Genomic DNA, 17,513 nt, shown 5'->3' with positions numbered 1-17,513 from the left:
GTGCACATGCATAATATTAAATCATATCTAGCTGATTAATAAGGAATTAAGTCCACAAATTAGTTTTTTTATTTTGAGGCTTACTATGGTTACTGACCTAAACTAACTACCTGAATAAATCACATTCCCCACACTATGCTACCGAAAGAATTTACATGATGCCTTCTGCACATCGCCATTTGTCAAATATTTTAAAATAATCATTAGTGATGTGGAAAGCTGCTGTAAAAAATAACTATCACTTTCAGCTTCTAGACTTATATAAAAATTCTTACCTTGCCTACATATTGTGTGTCTGTACCTGTGTACTCTTCCAACAAGAAGAATTGATTCCACATCCAGCCACGCTTGGTGCGATGTAGCGTTTTACCATCATCTTGTGTCAGACCCACTATCCTTTCACTTGGTAAATCACTGTTAGCTTTTTCTTGAAATGGGATAGCATCAATTGTATGAAACATATAGGTCCAGATGAATAGTGGTAGGCAGTGATAAGTCCTCATTATCTGCGGCTTCAGCAGGAAATCAAATTCAGTGTACTTTCTGTTTCCCCTGAAAAGTAGCATGAGAAAAATGGTTTATTAGGTTGTGTTTCATTTTCACATAACTTGTAAACTATAAAACTTTTCTGAATGTTATTTAAATGTTATAAATAATATATCATTAATACATTATTTTTCCATGTTACATCAGTGAACTGTCATTAAAAACTCATATATCATACAGGTAAGTAGGGAGACATATATAATACAAATAAATTAAATAGGAATTTAACAGCTGACTTTACTACCACTGTATTACAGCATGTAAATGTGAATATATTAGTAATTTAAATATTCATTATTTTGAAAAGATAAGCTCCAAAATACACCAAAGATCATATCAAGTGTTCCTAAAGTCCTCAAGACTAATAAAAGTAGAATATTCATTAATATATACATATATATGAATAAGAACACTGTTTTCTGTTCACAATCTACCAACTTTTGCAAGCTGTTCTCCACCTCTTCCTCTTCTTCTCCTCCTCCTTATTCTTCTCTAATACATTGAGATGTTGCCTCAAGGCAAATTAAATGATACCAAATATACTTTGGATTGTGTCTAGCATTACCTAGCACTGTACCATGTTGATCCTTTACAATCAATAACATTTTTTCCCAAAAATCAGTTGAGTAAGTCACTCAAATTTATTTGAGACTGAGGAGAACATGCTCTCCTCATGTTCAGGAACATTTTACCTTATAATTAAAAACAACATCACATATATTTCCTAAAATAATAAAAAAAAACAGAGCACACAAAATTGGTATTGCAAAATTAGATATGAGGTCTTACCTATGGGATAATTGATCCAGAATTTTGAAATAAACAATGTTTTTCTATTGAGATAGTAAATTGATTCTTCTTGAAGTAAAAATAATTCATTGGGTATTTCAAATTTAATTTTATTTATTAATAAATTTGTTTAATTAGTAAGGGATTTAATCTAGAAGATGTGAGATATTGCTGCTGATGTTAATGATTTGATAAGCAATAAAAACCCATCTGCAACTAGTGTAGGCAAAAAAAAAAGAATTCATTGGATTATAATATCAAGTTGTGGAAAGGAAAGAATGAAAGGAGTGTAGAAGCAACTGGGCATTTCCTGCTTATGAAAACTAGAATTAGGGGCTTGAGTACTTGAGCTCTCTCTCTCTGTCTTTTCTCTCTGGCTTTGACCTAAGCCTTCTCAACCTGATGAAATATACAAATACATGAAGTTCAGATTTAACATCATCCAATCCAGAAAGCAACTGATAGTCCTTTCTGTCTTGAGTTTAAAAAATTCTGGAAATGGACTCTAATTTACATGGCTTAGGCCAGATGTCCAATGCTGGACCATATATCTGTGGATTCAGTTGCAGTTATCAAGTCATAAAGGTCAAATATAAGCATCTAGCTTGGCTTTATCCCTTATTATCTGAGACTTTTGGATATTTACCCACATCATTATGTTTCAACTACTTCTTGTATAAAAAGAGAATAATCAATACCTGATTCACAAGGTATTGTTATTAATTTTACTTGAACTTTTATCACAAAGTCATAGTTATTTGTAATACAAAGATTTATTTAATTTTTACAGCATCATATACCTGTGAGAAAACTGAGGTGTGAGGAATTTAAGTAATTTGACAAAGATCATACAGATAGTAAGTGTTGGAGCTAGTTTTTAGATCCACAGCTTTAAACAATATTTTTTACATAAGATAATACATGTAGCTTATAGTACGTTAGCATAGTGCTAGCATACAAATTCTCAACATGTTAGTGTTTTCATTAGCAACATCATCATCGCCATTATCAGCCATGTTTTCTTCCAATATAGTCATATATATATATTAATCTATCACCAACATAACAGAGTAAAGAATGGATGCTTGCTATTGGTACAGAGCTATTAGCTTGTCCAGCTATATGTACCCTAGTTTCCATACCTATTATTTAAAAAATGTTCTTACTTAACAAAATACACATATGTGGCCACAAATCTCTCATTCAGAATGAGAGAAATCAAAGTCACGTTATTGTCTTTTACTCTGAAATCTTGGGCAATGATAATTATTCTTGATGGGAGAAATTTTCACATATTGAGGTATGAGGAAGTCATTCTGGCTTATACATTGTTTAACTTGAACTTTATGCTAATTAAAAGAGTGTATCCATGGCTTATTGAACATGCATTGTACATCTGCTTTAACCATTTAAGAAAAGAGTGCATTTAAAAACCAAAATGGAGTAATTGTGGTTCAGTCATCCAAACTGGAGATGCGGGGCCATTGAGGACATGGTTTTAGACACTTTCCTGCATCACTGAGAACTTGAATTTCCTAAACTGTATCAGACTCAAGGACACCACCTGCATTCTCTAAACAACATCTCCTAGCAGCTGCAACATTATGATCTCAAGGTCTCCCCTTGATTACGCAACCATTTTGGACCCCAACCAATCCTTGATTAACAAGGATTGTTGTTCTTGCTAGCTCCAATCCTAATTCTTGACAAACAGCTTATGTAATTTTTTAATGTATAAAGATTTTTGCCCTTGTAAGCCTCCTTCATTTCATAGTCTGGCGGAACACAATTCAAGTTCTTGAATCTATGTCTTTCGGGCTAAAGTCCTCAGCTTGGCCCAAATAAAACTCTTTTTATTCTTATTATAGATTGTTTATTGATTTTTCCATCAACATCCTTATTTTAGATTGTTTATTGATTATTTCCGTCAACTTTATGTGGCTATTACCAATCCTGTAAACTACTGGAAACTGGTAAATTTAACCACAACCTGTAAAACTCTGAAATAAATGTCAGAACACTACAATGTCAAATAATGCTTACAAAAAGTGTAATGGAAAAGTAATATCTAATGCCCAGTAGATTAGAATATGCCTGCATTTTATTGATCAGGGATGGTGCAGTAGAAAATGAGCAGCCAGAGAATCTCAAGAATAATTGTTAATTCACTTTGATGAAATACAACAAATTCCTTAGTTGACTACACTGGGTAACCTGGTTTCTTCCCACTGGGAAATTTCCTTTGGCCATGCTGATGACACTTGCAAGAGAAATTGAAGAGCATTCTTCAATTCCTGTGGCCTGTTCTATGATGTCCACTTTGGGTAGAATGTAAGCCTTTAAGCGAAAAGTTTAGCTGTATATTAGATGGAGCCAGAGACTTAGGCAGAGACCAGGATCCCATAGGCCACTATAAGCTATAGTAAGAAATTTGTTTTCGTTTCCAGTGCAAGCAGTTGGAAGACTTTAACATGCCATGTTTAGAAAAGATCAATCTGGCTACAGATCAGAACATAGGTTAGAGGATAGGAAAGGCTTTGGTTAAGGGGGAGACAGTTAAAGTCATCACTGTAGGGCAGAAAGAGATGATGATGGCTCATAGAGAAGTTTGAAGTGGACACTGTTATTCTACTCAGGTTTCCTTTGATTCTTTAATATGGGCAACACACACACACACACACACTGCATGCACTACAATTTTTGTATGCTTTGCTTCTAATGGCCTGCACCTGCAACTCTTTGAAGGACTTCCCTTGGCTACTGGAGCCACTTTGCTCACAGGCACAGAGAGCCTAAATGCCTGCAAGTTTACAACTGTCTCCCTTGGAATCCCTGAGCCATTGTCTAACAGGTACAGAAGTATTAAAACCAACATGTTATTTGCATCCCAGAGCTCCCCTAAAGAATCATGCTAGGCTTCCCTGGTGGCACAGTGATTGAGAATCCGCCTGCCAATGCAGGGGACATGGATTTGATCCCTGGTCCGGGAAGATCCCACATGCCGCAGAGCAACTAAGCCCGTGTACCACAACTACTGAGCCTGCACTCTAGAGCCCACGAGCCACAACTGCTGAGGGCGTGTGCCACAAATACTGAAGCCTGCACACCTAAAGCCCATGCTCCTCAACAAGAGAAGCCACCACAATGAGAAGCCCGTGCATGGCAACGAAGAGTAGCCCCTGCTCTCCGCAACTAGAGAAAGCCCGCGTGCAGCAACGAAGACTTGATGCAGCCAAAAATAAAATAAATAAGTAAATAAATTTATAAAAAAAAAAAGAAAAAAAGAATCATGCTGAGGCTGGAACTGACTGAAATTATACTCACTTGGATTCTTCTTCCTGTCTTGCTTTCCCACTCTCTCCCTCACTTCCTGACCTAGAAGCAATCTGTTAACTTATCACTGGCACCCAAATCCTTGCCTCAAGGTCTGTTTCTGAGGAACCAGACCTAAGACCAGAGTAAGATCTTCATAGTCAATATTCAGAAAAGGAAATACTACTTTCTCATGTATTGATTATAAAGGATTAAATAAAGGAGAAATAAAATATAACTCCTAGATTATTAGTTTGTGAACTAGGTAGATGATTGAGTTATTTTTTATTTTATTTATTTTTTTTGCGGTACGCGGGCCTCTCACTGTTGTGGCCTCTCCCGTTGCGGAGCACAGGCTCCGGACGCGCAGGCCCAGCGGCCATGGCTCACGGGCCCAGCCGCTCCACGGCATATGGGATCTTCCTGGACCGGGGCACGAACACGTGTCCCCTGCATCGGCAGGCGGACTCCCGACCACTGTGCCACCAGGGAAGCCTGATTGAGTTATTTTTGAGTGTCATTTATATCAGGGGAAAAGAAAATCTATTAGAAAAATAAAGAATCATTTTTCTTCTTGTTTTTGGTCAAAATGAAGTCATTTTTATACTGCCACTACTAACATTTCAGATAATTAACAATAGGAAGCACAGTGATCCACTGTTCTACTGATTTTATGTAATTTAATTTATATATTTATGGCAACCTTTTAAAATAGATCCTTTTATAATCCTTCATATCCCTCATATTATTATAAGGAAACTGAGGCACAGAGAGGTTAAATGACTGCACAAGTTCATATAAATAGCAACAGAAGATTGAAAATTAAATCTAGGCACTCCCTTGCACTTGGGCTCTACTACTCTAGAAATAGCTTACTAACATCTGTGATGCTGGCAACCAACATTTATTCTAACTTGCCTTCTGTGTTGTAGGCACTGTGCTAAGTCTTTTTTCAGACACCGTTTCTTTAACACTCCTTGTAACAATATTATAAGGAACGTATGACCATATTAGAAAGAGGGGTAAACTGGGGTTGAAGTAACTTGCTAAAATCACAGAATGGCAGGCACCTGTGGGAAAGTGGAAGGCATCCAGGATTTGAATTCTGTCAGACTGATGTCAGTGCTCCTGATATTAATTGTAGTGCTGTTAAGTAATATTCCTCCATATTCACCCACCTGGAAGCCTCCTTCAGGAGCTTTACGTGCTTGCCCAGATCAAGTTTTTTGCCTTACTTATACTCTGACCTTGAACAATCTTACCTGGCTCATCCATAGTCAACTCCTCATTATTTTCAGTTTCTATATCATATTTTGCTTTCTTGCAAAGTCTTCCATAGCAACATTTTCAAAAAGAGCTTACCCAACCTCAGTCTCTACTGATTTCTTTCATACCATCCATTTATTTCCTTCATATAATTTACAATGATTTTAATTATACCTTTCATTTAGTGGATTATGTTTGTTGACTCTTTCCTTTAGTTATAATGTAACTTGTATGGTGGTGAGATATTTTGTAAATCACTGTGTCCTACATGAAACAATTATTGACATGCCATAGGTAATTTAAAATGTATTTGTAAAATTAACTGGTTAGTTGATTCATGCCTAAAATGGATAATCCTAATTTGAGCCTGGGATCACATATGAGATTGACAATATTCAATTGCAAAAGCAAGCTGTTAGAGATATGGAAAGAGTTTAACTGGGAGGAAATGTGCCTTTTAAAAGAGTTCTGGTGTTTTTTCTAACAAATGAAATACAGTCTGCAGTGAAGTAAGAGTAATAATCATAAAAGTTCGCATAACATGGGATTAAGTATGAACTTCACAAAGTGATTGATATAAATTATACAGTGTTTTAACAGTGAAGCCCTTTTATTAAATACCTTCATTTTCCTCATAATTCTAGGCATAATTCTTTCACCTTTAGGAAAAATTAGTGTATCCCTCCCGGGCCAATTTAAGTCCTATACATTCCTCAGCTCTTAGACAAAAGTGCACATTATAAAGGATTTTTGTCACATTTGTTTTTAAAGTTAGCAAGCTCTTATCCCATAGGGTTTATTAAAAATTCTTCATATCCTTTATTAATTCAATAGCAACAAGCTGATTACTAAATTTTTCTATGGTTAATTATCTCTATCAGCCTTAAATGCTCTGCATTTTAATCACATTTTTTGTTGATAAATAAATACCATCAGATGCATTATGAAGTGTAATATTTTAAGTTTGGTTTAATTTTGATTTTGTAATCAGGGAATTCACTTGAATCTTGTTAACTTTAAAAACTGAAAATTATTTTATTATAATTCCCTTGTTCTCTTAATTATATTTCAATTGCATTTGTGAAAAATGGCTGTTGGCTATTTGTGAACCAAGAAAAAATGTAAATTACTATAATTAAATAGGATGTTCAGCATATAAAATCCACATCCAAAATTGAATTATATCATTATTTCTTATCACTATAGTTTAAACTCAGATAAAGTATTTTCATTATCCCAATCATGTTTTTCAGGCAAAGTTTCTCAGATAAAATGTACATACAAAACATGTGTATGTGATTGATTTTAGTATATTATCATTTTAAGATTTGTAGTCAACAAAGTACTTCCACATACATTAACGTATTTATCCAAAAAAAAAAAAAAAACTTCTGTGCTATAGGCATATTTTCTGAATCCTTTTCCAGATGAGATATATAAGGTTTGGAGAGATAAAGAAAGCTATTTGTGATTACGCAGTTATTTTGTGGATTTGGCAAAAGGCATACATATGTTGTTTGATCTTTCCAACACACTATTGTATTTTTTTATACTGTTTGGTGAAATAAGTCTGAAATTTCAGCTAGTTAAATGACACATATACAAAGAATCAATTCTGTGAATATGAACAGACACCAAAATTACAAGTCTTTTAAGTCTTGTAATCAAGGAACTATTTAGGGATATGTTTTAACATATCTATTTTTCATAGTAATTGATAATTCTTACATTTATTATATAAATATATGTGTATATATATGAAATTGATCATTTTTTTGTTATATTTATTTAATTTATATATAAGTTTGCTAAAATAATTTACTGATATTTTTGGAAGAATTTCATGTCCAATTATTATCACATTATAATTTGGGATTCTATCTTTAACTAAATGTGATAAAACTATTTCAAGAAAAACAGACATTAATGGAATAAATATGAGCTGCCAGCTTTCTATAAGCATCCTTAATAGTTTCCACCACTAAACTAAACTTCAAAAATTTAGCTTAAGGTCTTCTCTAGAAATCTGAGAGTGTAAACCGGTGTCAGCAGAGAAGCTCTACAACAGGTTTTGCCAATATCCTACCAAAATAACAATAATAACATTATACATAAGAGAATATAAATATATACATATAAGATTATAGAATATAAAGACATGTAAACAACTTATTGCCAGCATCTGAGAAAAATAAACACTGTAAGAAAAGTGGAGCTAGATTAAACAATAAATAATGGTGGATGATTCTCTATGATTTATGGAAAACATATCACTTTCAAACAAAAGGAGTTAGGCAAAGCAGGTTTTTTCCCAGTATCAGTCCCCTGAATGGGAATCAAGGGATCAAAACTTCCCTAAGACCCTCTATTACAAAGATGCCCCCTTTGTAGTTGGCCAAGATACTACTATATCTATTCAATTAAGGCACCCCCTATAATACAACAGGACAAAGAAAAAATGCGACATATTAGGGGGTATTATTTTGGACATATTTTAATTTGGAGATATGCCTTATAAGTGAATCATCTTAGGGTCAGCGATGGAAAAACTATTAGGAGAGAGCTATGTTCACAATTTCTTTAAGAAGGTTGGCTATCAAGGCATTATTGATGTAGGGAACAAGTGGAATTTGATATCATCACAAATGGGGATATTTTTAGTCTGTGTGTTCTGAAACTCTGGAAACTGGACAAAAAGTTTTTCAAGTTGGTGTGGCAAAATGACATAATATGCAGCATGAAGTTGGGCTATAATAAAACTAAGGGGACTGCACACCATTTTATTAGCATAAGCACATGCAGTTACACTTTCATCTGAGGGAAAAAACAAAGCACAACGGAGAGTCTATGAAGATGTAGGAAATCAGATAAAGAGAAGGCTTTCCACAGGAAAAAATAATTAAGCTAGTACAGAAGTTAAAGTTTCCCAGTCTCAACACTTCTCGCAGTCTGTGAGCTACTTATTTTTCTTTTCCTGCACCTTAAATTTCTGCTCTTACTTTTTAAATTCACCAATAAAGAGTGAGAAACCCTAGGCCCCCACTCTCGACCCCAGTAAAAATAGAACCCCAGACCCATGCACTAGCTATCGCGCCCTCTCTCTTCTCTCTCTCTCTCTCTCTCTCTCTCTCTCTCTCTGTCTCTCTCTCCAGCTCCTCCTCCCCAAGACCTACATGTGTGCTCCTAGGTGTGCCATGTGCTTTCCAGGAGTTGTGAGTAATAAACCTTCGGGTTTTTTTCCCCAGAGTTTTCTGATGGTTATTGCTGAGGGTGTTTTGCAATCATAAGAAACACAAGGACTTGTCTAGCCACGACATTGCTTATCAGTAGGCTCAGACTAGCACAAAATGTAGATCAGTGGGTAAACAAATTGTGGTATACCTATATAATATTATTCAGTGATAAAAAGAAATGAGCTATCAAGTCACACACACACAAAAACGAGGAAACTAAAATGCATAGTGCTAAGTGAAAAACTAAAATGCATATTTCAAGTTCGATAAAGCTAGATAATGATTCAAACACTATGACAATCTGGAAAAGGCAAAAGTATAGAGACAATAGAAAGATCAGTGGTTGCAGTGGTTTGAGAGGAAGATAGTAGGGATGAATAGGTGAACAAAGGTGAACTTTAAAGCAGTGAATTCTGTATGATACTGGTTACATGACATTATACATTTGCCAAAACCCATACAGTGTTACAGCACAGAATAAACTTTAATATATGCACATTAAAAGAAAAAATCATTTAGGAATTGGGGACTGGAGAGGTGAGGTCCAAGAAGGAATGCAGACTACTACAAGATAATCTAACTTTAAAATTGTATGACACAACCTGAGTGAAAGGAGGAGGAGGGAAAGGTACTGCCCTAAATAACTCTGGAAATGAGTCAAGTCTCTAAGACTAAATGGAAAGAAATTACATGTATGCACTGCATTCTAGTTAATAAAGTTGTTTCTTCTGAGGGTATAGGTTAACAATTACGCTGTTCTACATTTATACTGAAATTGAATAAGTAAATGGATGACAGATATTGGGAGTTACATTTCTTGCTATTGTTGTGAGAATTTACAGATAAGCAAGGAGAGGAAGACAGCCTGATCCATGTGGTAATGGATTAGAGTTGGAGAAGTCAATGAAAACTCATGTACTTTAATATAATTACAGATGGCTATATATTGAAATATTTATAGATATGTGTGTACGTACAAGGTAGTCTACACACATATGTATTCCTTGCTCTGTTAGCTGAGATGGGCTAGCAGCAATACCATCCAGTACCAGTGAACTCACCTAGCATCCAGATCTTTGTTTCTAATACCATTTTCTAATTAAAGGAACCAGGGCTCCTTGGAGAAATGTCTGATTCTAGGACTAGAGCAGGAAATATACAAGATGAGGCAGTAGCATCTTATAGTGCCAGAAGCAGTGAAGCAGTGCTTAACACACACACACACACACACACACACACACACACACACACACACCCTTAAAACACTACACCATCCCTTTAACCCTGCCCACACTCTCCATTAAGTCCTTCCCAATCATTCAGTGTGTCATCTGTTTCCTGAAAATATCCTGACAGAAACACTGGGGAAAATGTAAAAATGAACTAAATGTCTAAGACTAGGAAAAAGGTAAATAAATCATGCAATTTATATGTAATATGAGGACATATCATGAAGTCAACAAAAAAATCCATGTAGTAATTCTTTCACCAGATATATATAAAGTGCCTACTCTTTTTCTAGACATTTTTCTAGTTGAACAGAATAGCAGTTTCTTTAAGGAGTTTATATTCTAGGAATGTGTTCTACATGTATAACAAGAGAGTGTTTATGCCACATCCCTGAATAGGTTACTGACATTATAAGTCATTTATTGAATAATACTTAATCTATCAGGAAAATGAAAGAAGAATTTATATTTCAAATTTTTAATCAGTGGAGAAAGGTGTAAATGGATTTTCTACCTGTGGTTTCATGTCAGCTTTCAGTGTCAAAAATGAGCATCAGAGCCTGTCAGATGCAAGTTAATGAATGTCCCACATGCATCAGCCTACACTGTTTCTCATTTAACAGAGAGCACATAGTGCTAAAAATTGTCCATATTTAAAACTGTATTTGATTTGACATAGGTTTTTTCCTGAGTTAGCTCTAGAAAGCAATAGTTCAGACCAAACTGTTGGCCAGCTTATGTCTTAGGGTGGAGCAGGAGAGCATGGGAACAAGTGGGTGGGTTGTAGGATGTGCTTGGCAGTACCGAGGAGAGGAGGGTAAATTAAATAGCTATGAAAGGGCAAATTACAAAACAAATACACAAGCATTTATAATAATTACCACAGTACAGATGACAAGTTAATATTATCAAAAATCAAGAGAGTATTATGGATTTTAAACAAGAATTTTAACTTTTTTGTTTCATGAATCTTTCTGTCAGTCTGATGACAGAATAATATTTTTAATGCATGAATTAAGAAATAAGATATATAGTATTAAAAAGGAAATCAATTTTATTAAAATATAGCTATCAAATTATTTTTAGAAACTGGTTGTTATAAAATAATACCTATGCTTCTTAAGTAATGCAATAAATAACAAGACTTAGTAGCAGATCTGATTAGTTCCAAAATTGCAAAGAAAAAATGAGCAAACAAGATATTTAGTATATTTTATTTCTGCTAATGATAAAGTCACAGATAGCTGTAATACTTCTGTAGATGGATACCCATAAACATAATTTGGGGATATGTTAAACTTCAATTAGAGATTAGTACAGATATTAATGTAATGTTTCTCAGTTTAAATTTATGGACTCCATGTTTCAAAATAAAAGGGACTTAAAATTTGAAAAAAAAATGTATTTACGTTGACATTGTAGATGTAGGCAGAAGAGTGGAATGAACAGTAAATATGGAGAGAGGGATAGGGGTTAATATCCTGAGTGTGTCACTGTTTTAATGAGCTTAGGTGAGTTTATTAACTAGACTTTATTTTCATCATATCTAGAATGGGAATCATAAGCTTACCTTAACAGGAGATATAATAATTAAATAAAATCATGTGTATAAAAAGAATTTGAAATATAGTACATCCATGACACATAATTAAAGTCTTCCTTTCCTTCAAAGTAACCTATTGATTAGGTCGTTATATAATTGTATTCTATTACTGTGCAATAAAACATTATACATTTGCCTAGAATACTATAATGAGATTTGAGAGGGTTGTAACTATTACATTAACCATTTTACAGGCATAAGCACATCCGTGGTTTACCCTAAGTGCTAATCTGGAATCTGTAGTAGTAGACTCTATTGTGTTCCATGCTGATCTCATTTACCATGTTAATCTACTTACCAGCCAGCTGCTCTGAGGTTTGCCTGCTAAGTGCCTATAGCCTCTCCCTTCTTCTGAGAATTTTTCTGGACTGATGAGAACCACTAAACTAGGGTGTTTTCTTCCACTTTCTCTCTCCTGATTCATTCCCTATTTACAGTTTCCTCCTGAGAAGCACGTTTTCAGTCAATCACCTGTACTCAAATCCAAGTCTCAGACTGATTCTAGAGAATTACCTAAGATTATCTATATGGTCCGAATGAGCATTGGGTCTGTTAGAAGGGAGCCATTCACCTATTCTTCAAATATTTGTCTGGTGCCTACTATTGCCAGGCATACAGCACACTTTAGGTGCTTGGGATACAAACAAAACATGCAGAAAGAGAAACACTATACAATAAACACAATAAATATGAAAAACATATAGTAGAAAGTATTCAGTGCTATTGAAAAAAAAACTTAGAGCAATACAGTGGGATGTGAATATAGGGGCTGGGCAGGGGAAGGGAAGTGAAATCCCAGGTTGGTCTCATTGAGAAAGCGTTGAGTAAATACTTGAAGAAAGGGGAGCCATCCAATTAGATATGTGGGGGATGTTCTTTCAGTCATAGTAAAAGCTAGATCAAGGGTCCTACAGCAATAGAGTGCCTGGTTTGTTTCAGTTGTGTCTATCTGATAGAAGTAAGTGAGGGAGAGAGTATAGGAGAAGCAGGACAGAGCAACTGAAGGAGTGGCAGGTGGAGAGGGTTCTTGTAGCCCAGAGAGGAAAGTGTATGAAGGAGGAGGTAGTGACATCAAACCAAGTGATCAAAACTATGGGGACTGGAAGCTGACCATTGGATTGAAACCATAACCTTCACTATGTAATTAATATATTGCAGTGCTTTTATGAACAAATATAGACTGTCTTTTACCATTCAAGTGGTCTCTAAATGTTCAAAAAATCAAATGGTCTAGCTTTTAATTCCTAGAAGATGCCACAATCTCTCTTAGTGACGAATATATTTGCAAATGTTCTAATATCTGTCATGATTTCATTTTTCTGTAGAGTCAGCCTTGAAAACTGTTCAAATATTAAGATTCGGATTCTTACAGGTCACTGTTTGAGGCATGACCTCTGGCTCTTTCAAGTCCTAGCTAGGTGACCCTGAACATGTTATTTAATCATTGGTTCCCTGGTTGCCTTGCTGTGCCTGTTGTATTGTTGCTTATTTTAGTGTTTTGAGTTAAACTGGTTGATACACATAAACTAAATGTAATAGTGCCTGACTATACTAGTTTGAGTGGGTTAGTTAATACAGTGATAACATTATATTAAAACAATAATGTATATTTCTCACACACACAGCAAGTTTATCATAGGTCAGCTAGTGAAGGTCGTTCTACCTCATCTTTATCAGAATTTCAGGCTGAGGGAGACATGCTCCAATCTCTGCTTCTACATTTGCCAAGGCAGGAAAAAAATAACTTTGGCATTTGGTCAATTCCATTAACTTTTCATTGACCAAATCAGGTTGCTTTGTCTAACTTCAAAGGTATTGGTGAAGTACCTTCCTACAAAACACTCAGAAATATTTGGTAAGTAACAAGGATGATCATTATAATTAAAGCCCTAGCTACCAAATATAAGGCTGATTCTTCCTCCTGGAGAAAAATATACCAAAATACAACTCACAGGTCACATGCAGACTTGTCATGAAGTTCAAATTGAGGGATTGTACAAAGGGGATAGCATGCAGTAGTCTGTACATCAAGTCCAGATGAAGCGTCACATGACCTGAGACCTATGAACTAAAATAGTATATCTATTCCCCACACATGCAACAAATAGGTTGAGACAGGGGCAATAGAAACATAATGCTTTTCTTCTGAAATCCATGGCAATTTTGAAATCATGTTTGCATATCCTACTATCCTGGCAGTGGAGAATTAGGCCATAATTAGACCTTATTCTTCAAGTCTGGTTCCTGAGAGGGTCTCCCTTGTCCACTGTTCTTTGTAGCTCTTCACCTTCTGGAATTCTTTCATATTCATTGATCTCTCTGACCACAGCTGAAGAAGGCCGTATGACTCCTTGACAGTTGAAAAAAAATTCTTAGCCAGTTTACTGGCTGTGGAAATTGATAGCCCAAAGATCATTTTAACAATGAGACCCAGATTTTTTGGTCTGGGCTCGTGGTTTTTTGGCAGTACTACTCTTAAAAACTAAATCCTCTTTTTCTATTTGGCTCTTTTCAGTTTCATGTGTCGAGAGACACTCCATAGAATATTTTCTACTTATACATACTTAGATTTTCTATACTTATTTTCTTACCACTGCTCCACAGGTCTTGCTATATTAACTTGATTTTAGGTTCCTTAGTCTTATTGGGCTTTACAGGACAAACCACAGCTTCAGTGTCTTTAACATGAGAAATTTTGTCCAAGTAAAAGGATTTATTGGGAACACTAAACTGGGTCCTGAATTATTTGCTGTAGGGTCAGACCACACAAGATGCCTGCTCACTTGCTCTCTGTACATTCCTTGCTAGACCAGTGCCTGCTTCACTTATACTCTACTCACATTACTGAACTTCATACATATTAGCAGGCCCCAGCTAATGATTGTTCTAGCTTTAGATCATAACATCTCTACTATGATAGCTTATCAAAGGGGCAGTGAGGGGCATCCCTCTCTGCTGGTTTCTCTGGTAACCCATGAGCCAACCTGCCCTCAATTCCCCCTGTAACTGGCAATCTCCCCTTCCCACCCTGGAGCAAAGACTGCCACCAGGTCCTGCCCACCTTCTGCAACATGTGGTGAGGTGTCCTCCAGGACCTTGCTTCAGACATGTAAGATCCCTCATCCATTAAACCATTGATGTCTCTGTTGCTGACTCCGGGCTCTTTCTTTGGTGTTGAAGCTGGGCATGTACAGGCCTTGTAGGCCTGCAGGGTGCAGCCCAACACGTGCTGATATAATCCATTCAGAAGTTTAAAAATAGAAGTGATGGCCATTCTCTTGATTTGCTTTTTGCTACAAAAGTTTTAGTCAGCCATTTTCACACCAAATACTATTTCTTTTTTATGAGAAAGCATCAAAAAAGTTGCCTCTTCCTCTCACCCTGCCGGTACCCCATTCATGCCATCTCCTTGTCCTTATATTCCTGCTAACAAGCTGGCAATAGCTCTCTAAATTTATCTCTTTTTTATAGTACTTTGATGACACAGCCATAGTGACAAGTACACCCTACTGATAGTCTGTTTTTCCACATTTTCCCCTATAGCTACAAGCTCATTGGTCCCAGAATCTGCCTTCCAAGTTATCACAGGTGATAGTTTTACCAAATATTACACCCCTGTATGAAATGAATTTCCATCTTTTGAGATTCTGACAAGGCTTTCTTGACTGCTGGATGGCCAGGCCTTAAGTCAGTGCTACAAATTTTATGGATTTTGTTGTTGTTGTTGTTGTTGTTAGGACAGCATATGACTTCTAGTAGATATTTATGCACCAGTCACATTGTTCCATGGTAACATAAAACTCTCAAATTCTCAGTGGCTTTGGAAACAAATGCTTATTCTTGCTCAGGGTATATAATCACTGTGGTTTTCCTGGGAGGCTGTGATAAATCTTATCACCAGGAACCCAAGGCAAGTTAAGTCCCATCTCTGTGCTCCCAGGATTGCCAAGAGAAGACAGAAGGAACATGGAGCACCTCATGCTGGCCCTTATGCTGTCCACACAGAAGAGACATACTCATTTGCACTCATATTTCAGTGTGCAAAGCACATCCCATGGTTATGTCTAAATTCAGATGTTGGGAAGAAGGATAAACAGTCTTATGATATATTTGGAAGAAAGAAATCCAGAAATATTCAGTCAACAGTTTGGATGATTGCTTAATTAGTATATGAGAGTACTTGTTATGTGTTGAATTGTGTCCCCCAAAAGATATATTGAACTCCTCACCCCTGGTACATATGAATGTGAGTTCATTTGGAAATAGGGTCTGGGAAGATGTAATCAGGTTAAGATGAAGTCATTCTTAATTAGTGTGGGCCTTAATCTGATATTACTGGATTATAAGAAGAAAAGAAACAAATGTAGAGTGAAGACAGCCATGTGAAGGCGGATGTACAGACTGGAGTTATGCTGCCGCAAATTAACCTCCCAGAAGCTGGAAGAGTCTATGGAGAGAGTAGCGACCTGCCAACACCTTGATTTCAGACAGCTAGCGTCCATAACTGTAAGATAATAAATTTCAGTTGTTTTAAGCCACCCAGTTTACTGTACTTTGTTATAGCAGCCCTAGGAAACTAATACAGTGCTAATTAAATATTAATATTTATTACCAATTTGTAATATTTTCTTGACTATACCTGGTAAAAGTAAGAGATTCTTTTTCATGCTTCAGCATCATTGACTACATAATATTTAGGTCAGGGAGTTAACATGAAGCATTTTTAAGACCACAAACTTGGAAATGTTTCAGAAAGCTGTGCTCTCTACTAGTTGTATAACTTTGGGCAAGACACTAACCTCTCTCTATTTCTCAGTTTCTTAATTTGTAAAACTTACAATAATAATAATATTCATGAGCTTCTTGCTAATTCTCATAAAAGGCTTACAAAAATGCTCAATTAAGGTTAGCTATCTTTAAATTACTTATGACTCTCTCTTTTCCAGACTATTATTCAAAATCAGAATAAGCTTTTTTTTAATCTTTATATCAAATCATCTTGCACAGAGCAGATTAGAAATATGCGTTGAGGGACTAAATAACTTAATAGACTTAAATACTTAATATTTAGTATATTGAATTACATAGTATATATCTTAATTTCTTTTAGAATTCAAGCTGAAAATATAATGTGATATGGAAGAAAACTGCATGAGGTACTCTGATATCATTAAAATATAAAATCATATATAAAGCATGAACATTTGCATTTAATGATTTTTTATTAAAAATCTATTTTTACTTCAAAACATATATACTTGCTCCTTTTCTCAGTCTATACAAATGAAATACCAGCAAATTTTCATTTGTATTCTTGAAATTTATTGTGAAAAAAATCTCTATCAGATCAATAATAAAGATTTCTTGGCACTGATGCCAATTTAAATGTTACTATAGCAATCACCATGGTAATGCTTTCAATTAGGGTTCACAGTCACAGCACAATGTGAGTCTAGTATACCATTTGGCAATTTCATAATGGAGCTACAGATTATTTAATTTTACCAGTCAAATAAAATCTAAACTGGCCCCAAA

General features: G+C 35.5%; 1 protein-coding gene across 1 annotated transcript in view; it reads right to left on the bottom strand.

Annotated features, from left to right (window-relative positions):
• Window positions 1–503, bottom strand: part of CDH9 (cadherin 9) — a gene marked incomplete at both ends in the record, with an annotated part of 78,634 nt that extends 78,131 nt beyond the window's left edge. Inside the window, one exon of the mRNA XM_082837241.1 lies at window positions 276–503. Within this exon, the coding sequence (XP_082693367.1) occupies window positions 276–503 (228 nt within the window). The remainder of the gene's footprint in view (window positions 1–275) is intronic.
• Window positions 504–17,513: the final 17,010 nt, after the last annotated feature.

This window comes from Leucopleurus acutus (assembly GCF_964270905.1).
Source record: "Leucopleurus acutus genome assembly, chromosome: 3".
In the NCBI taxonomy this organism is placed as follows: domain Eukaryota; kingdom Metazoa; phylum Chordata; class Mammalia; order Artiodactyla; family Delphinidae; genus Leucopleurus; species Leucopleurus acutus.
The sequence above is the reverse complement of the archived record's forward strand: the minus strand, read 5'-3'. Positions and strand labels throughout refer to the sequence as shown.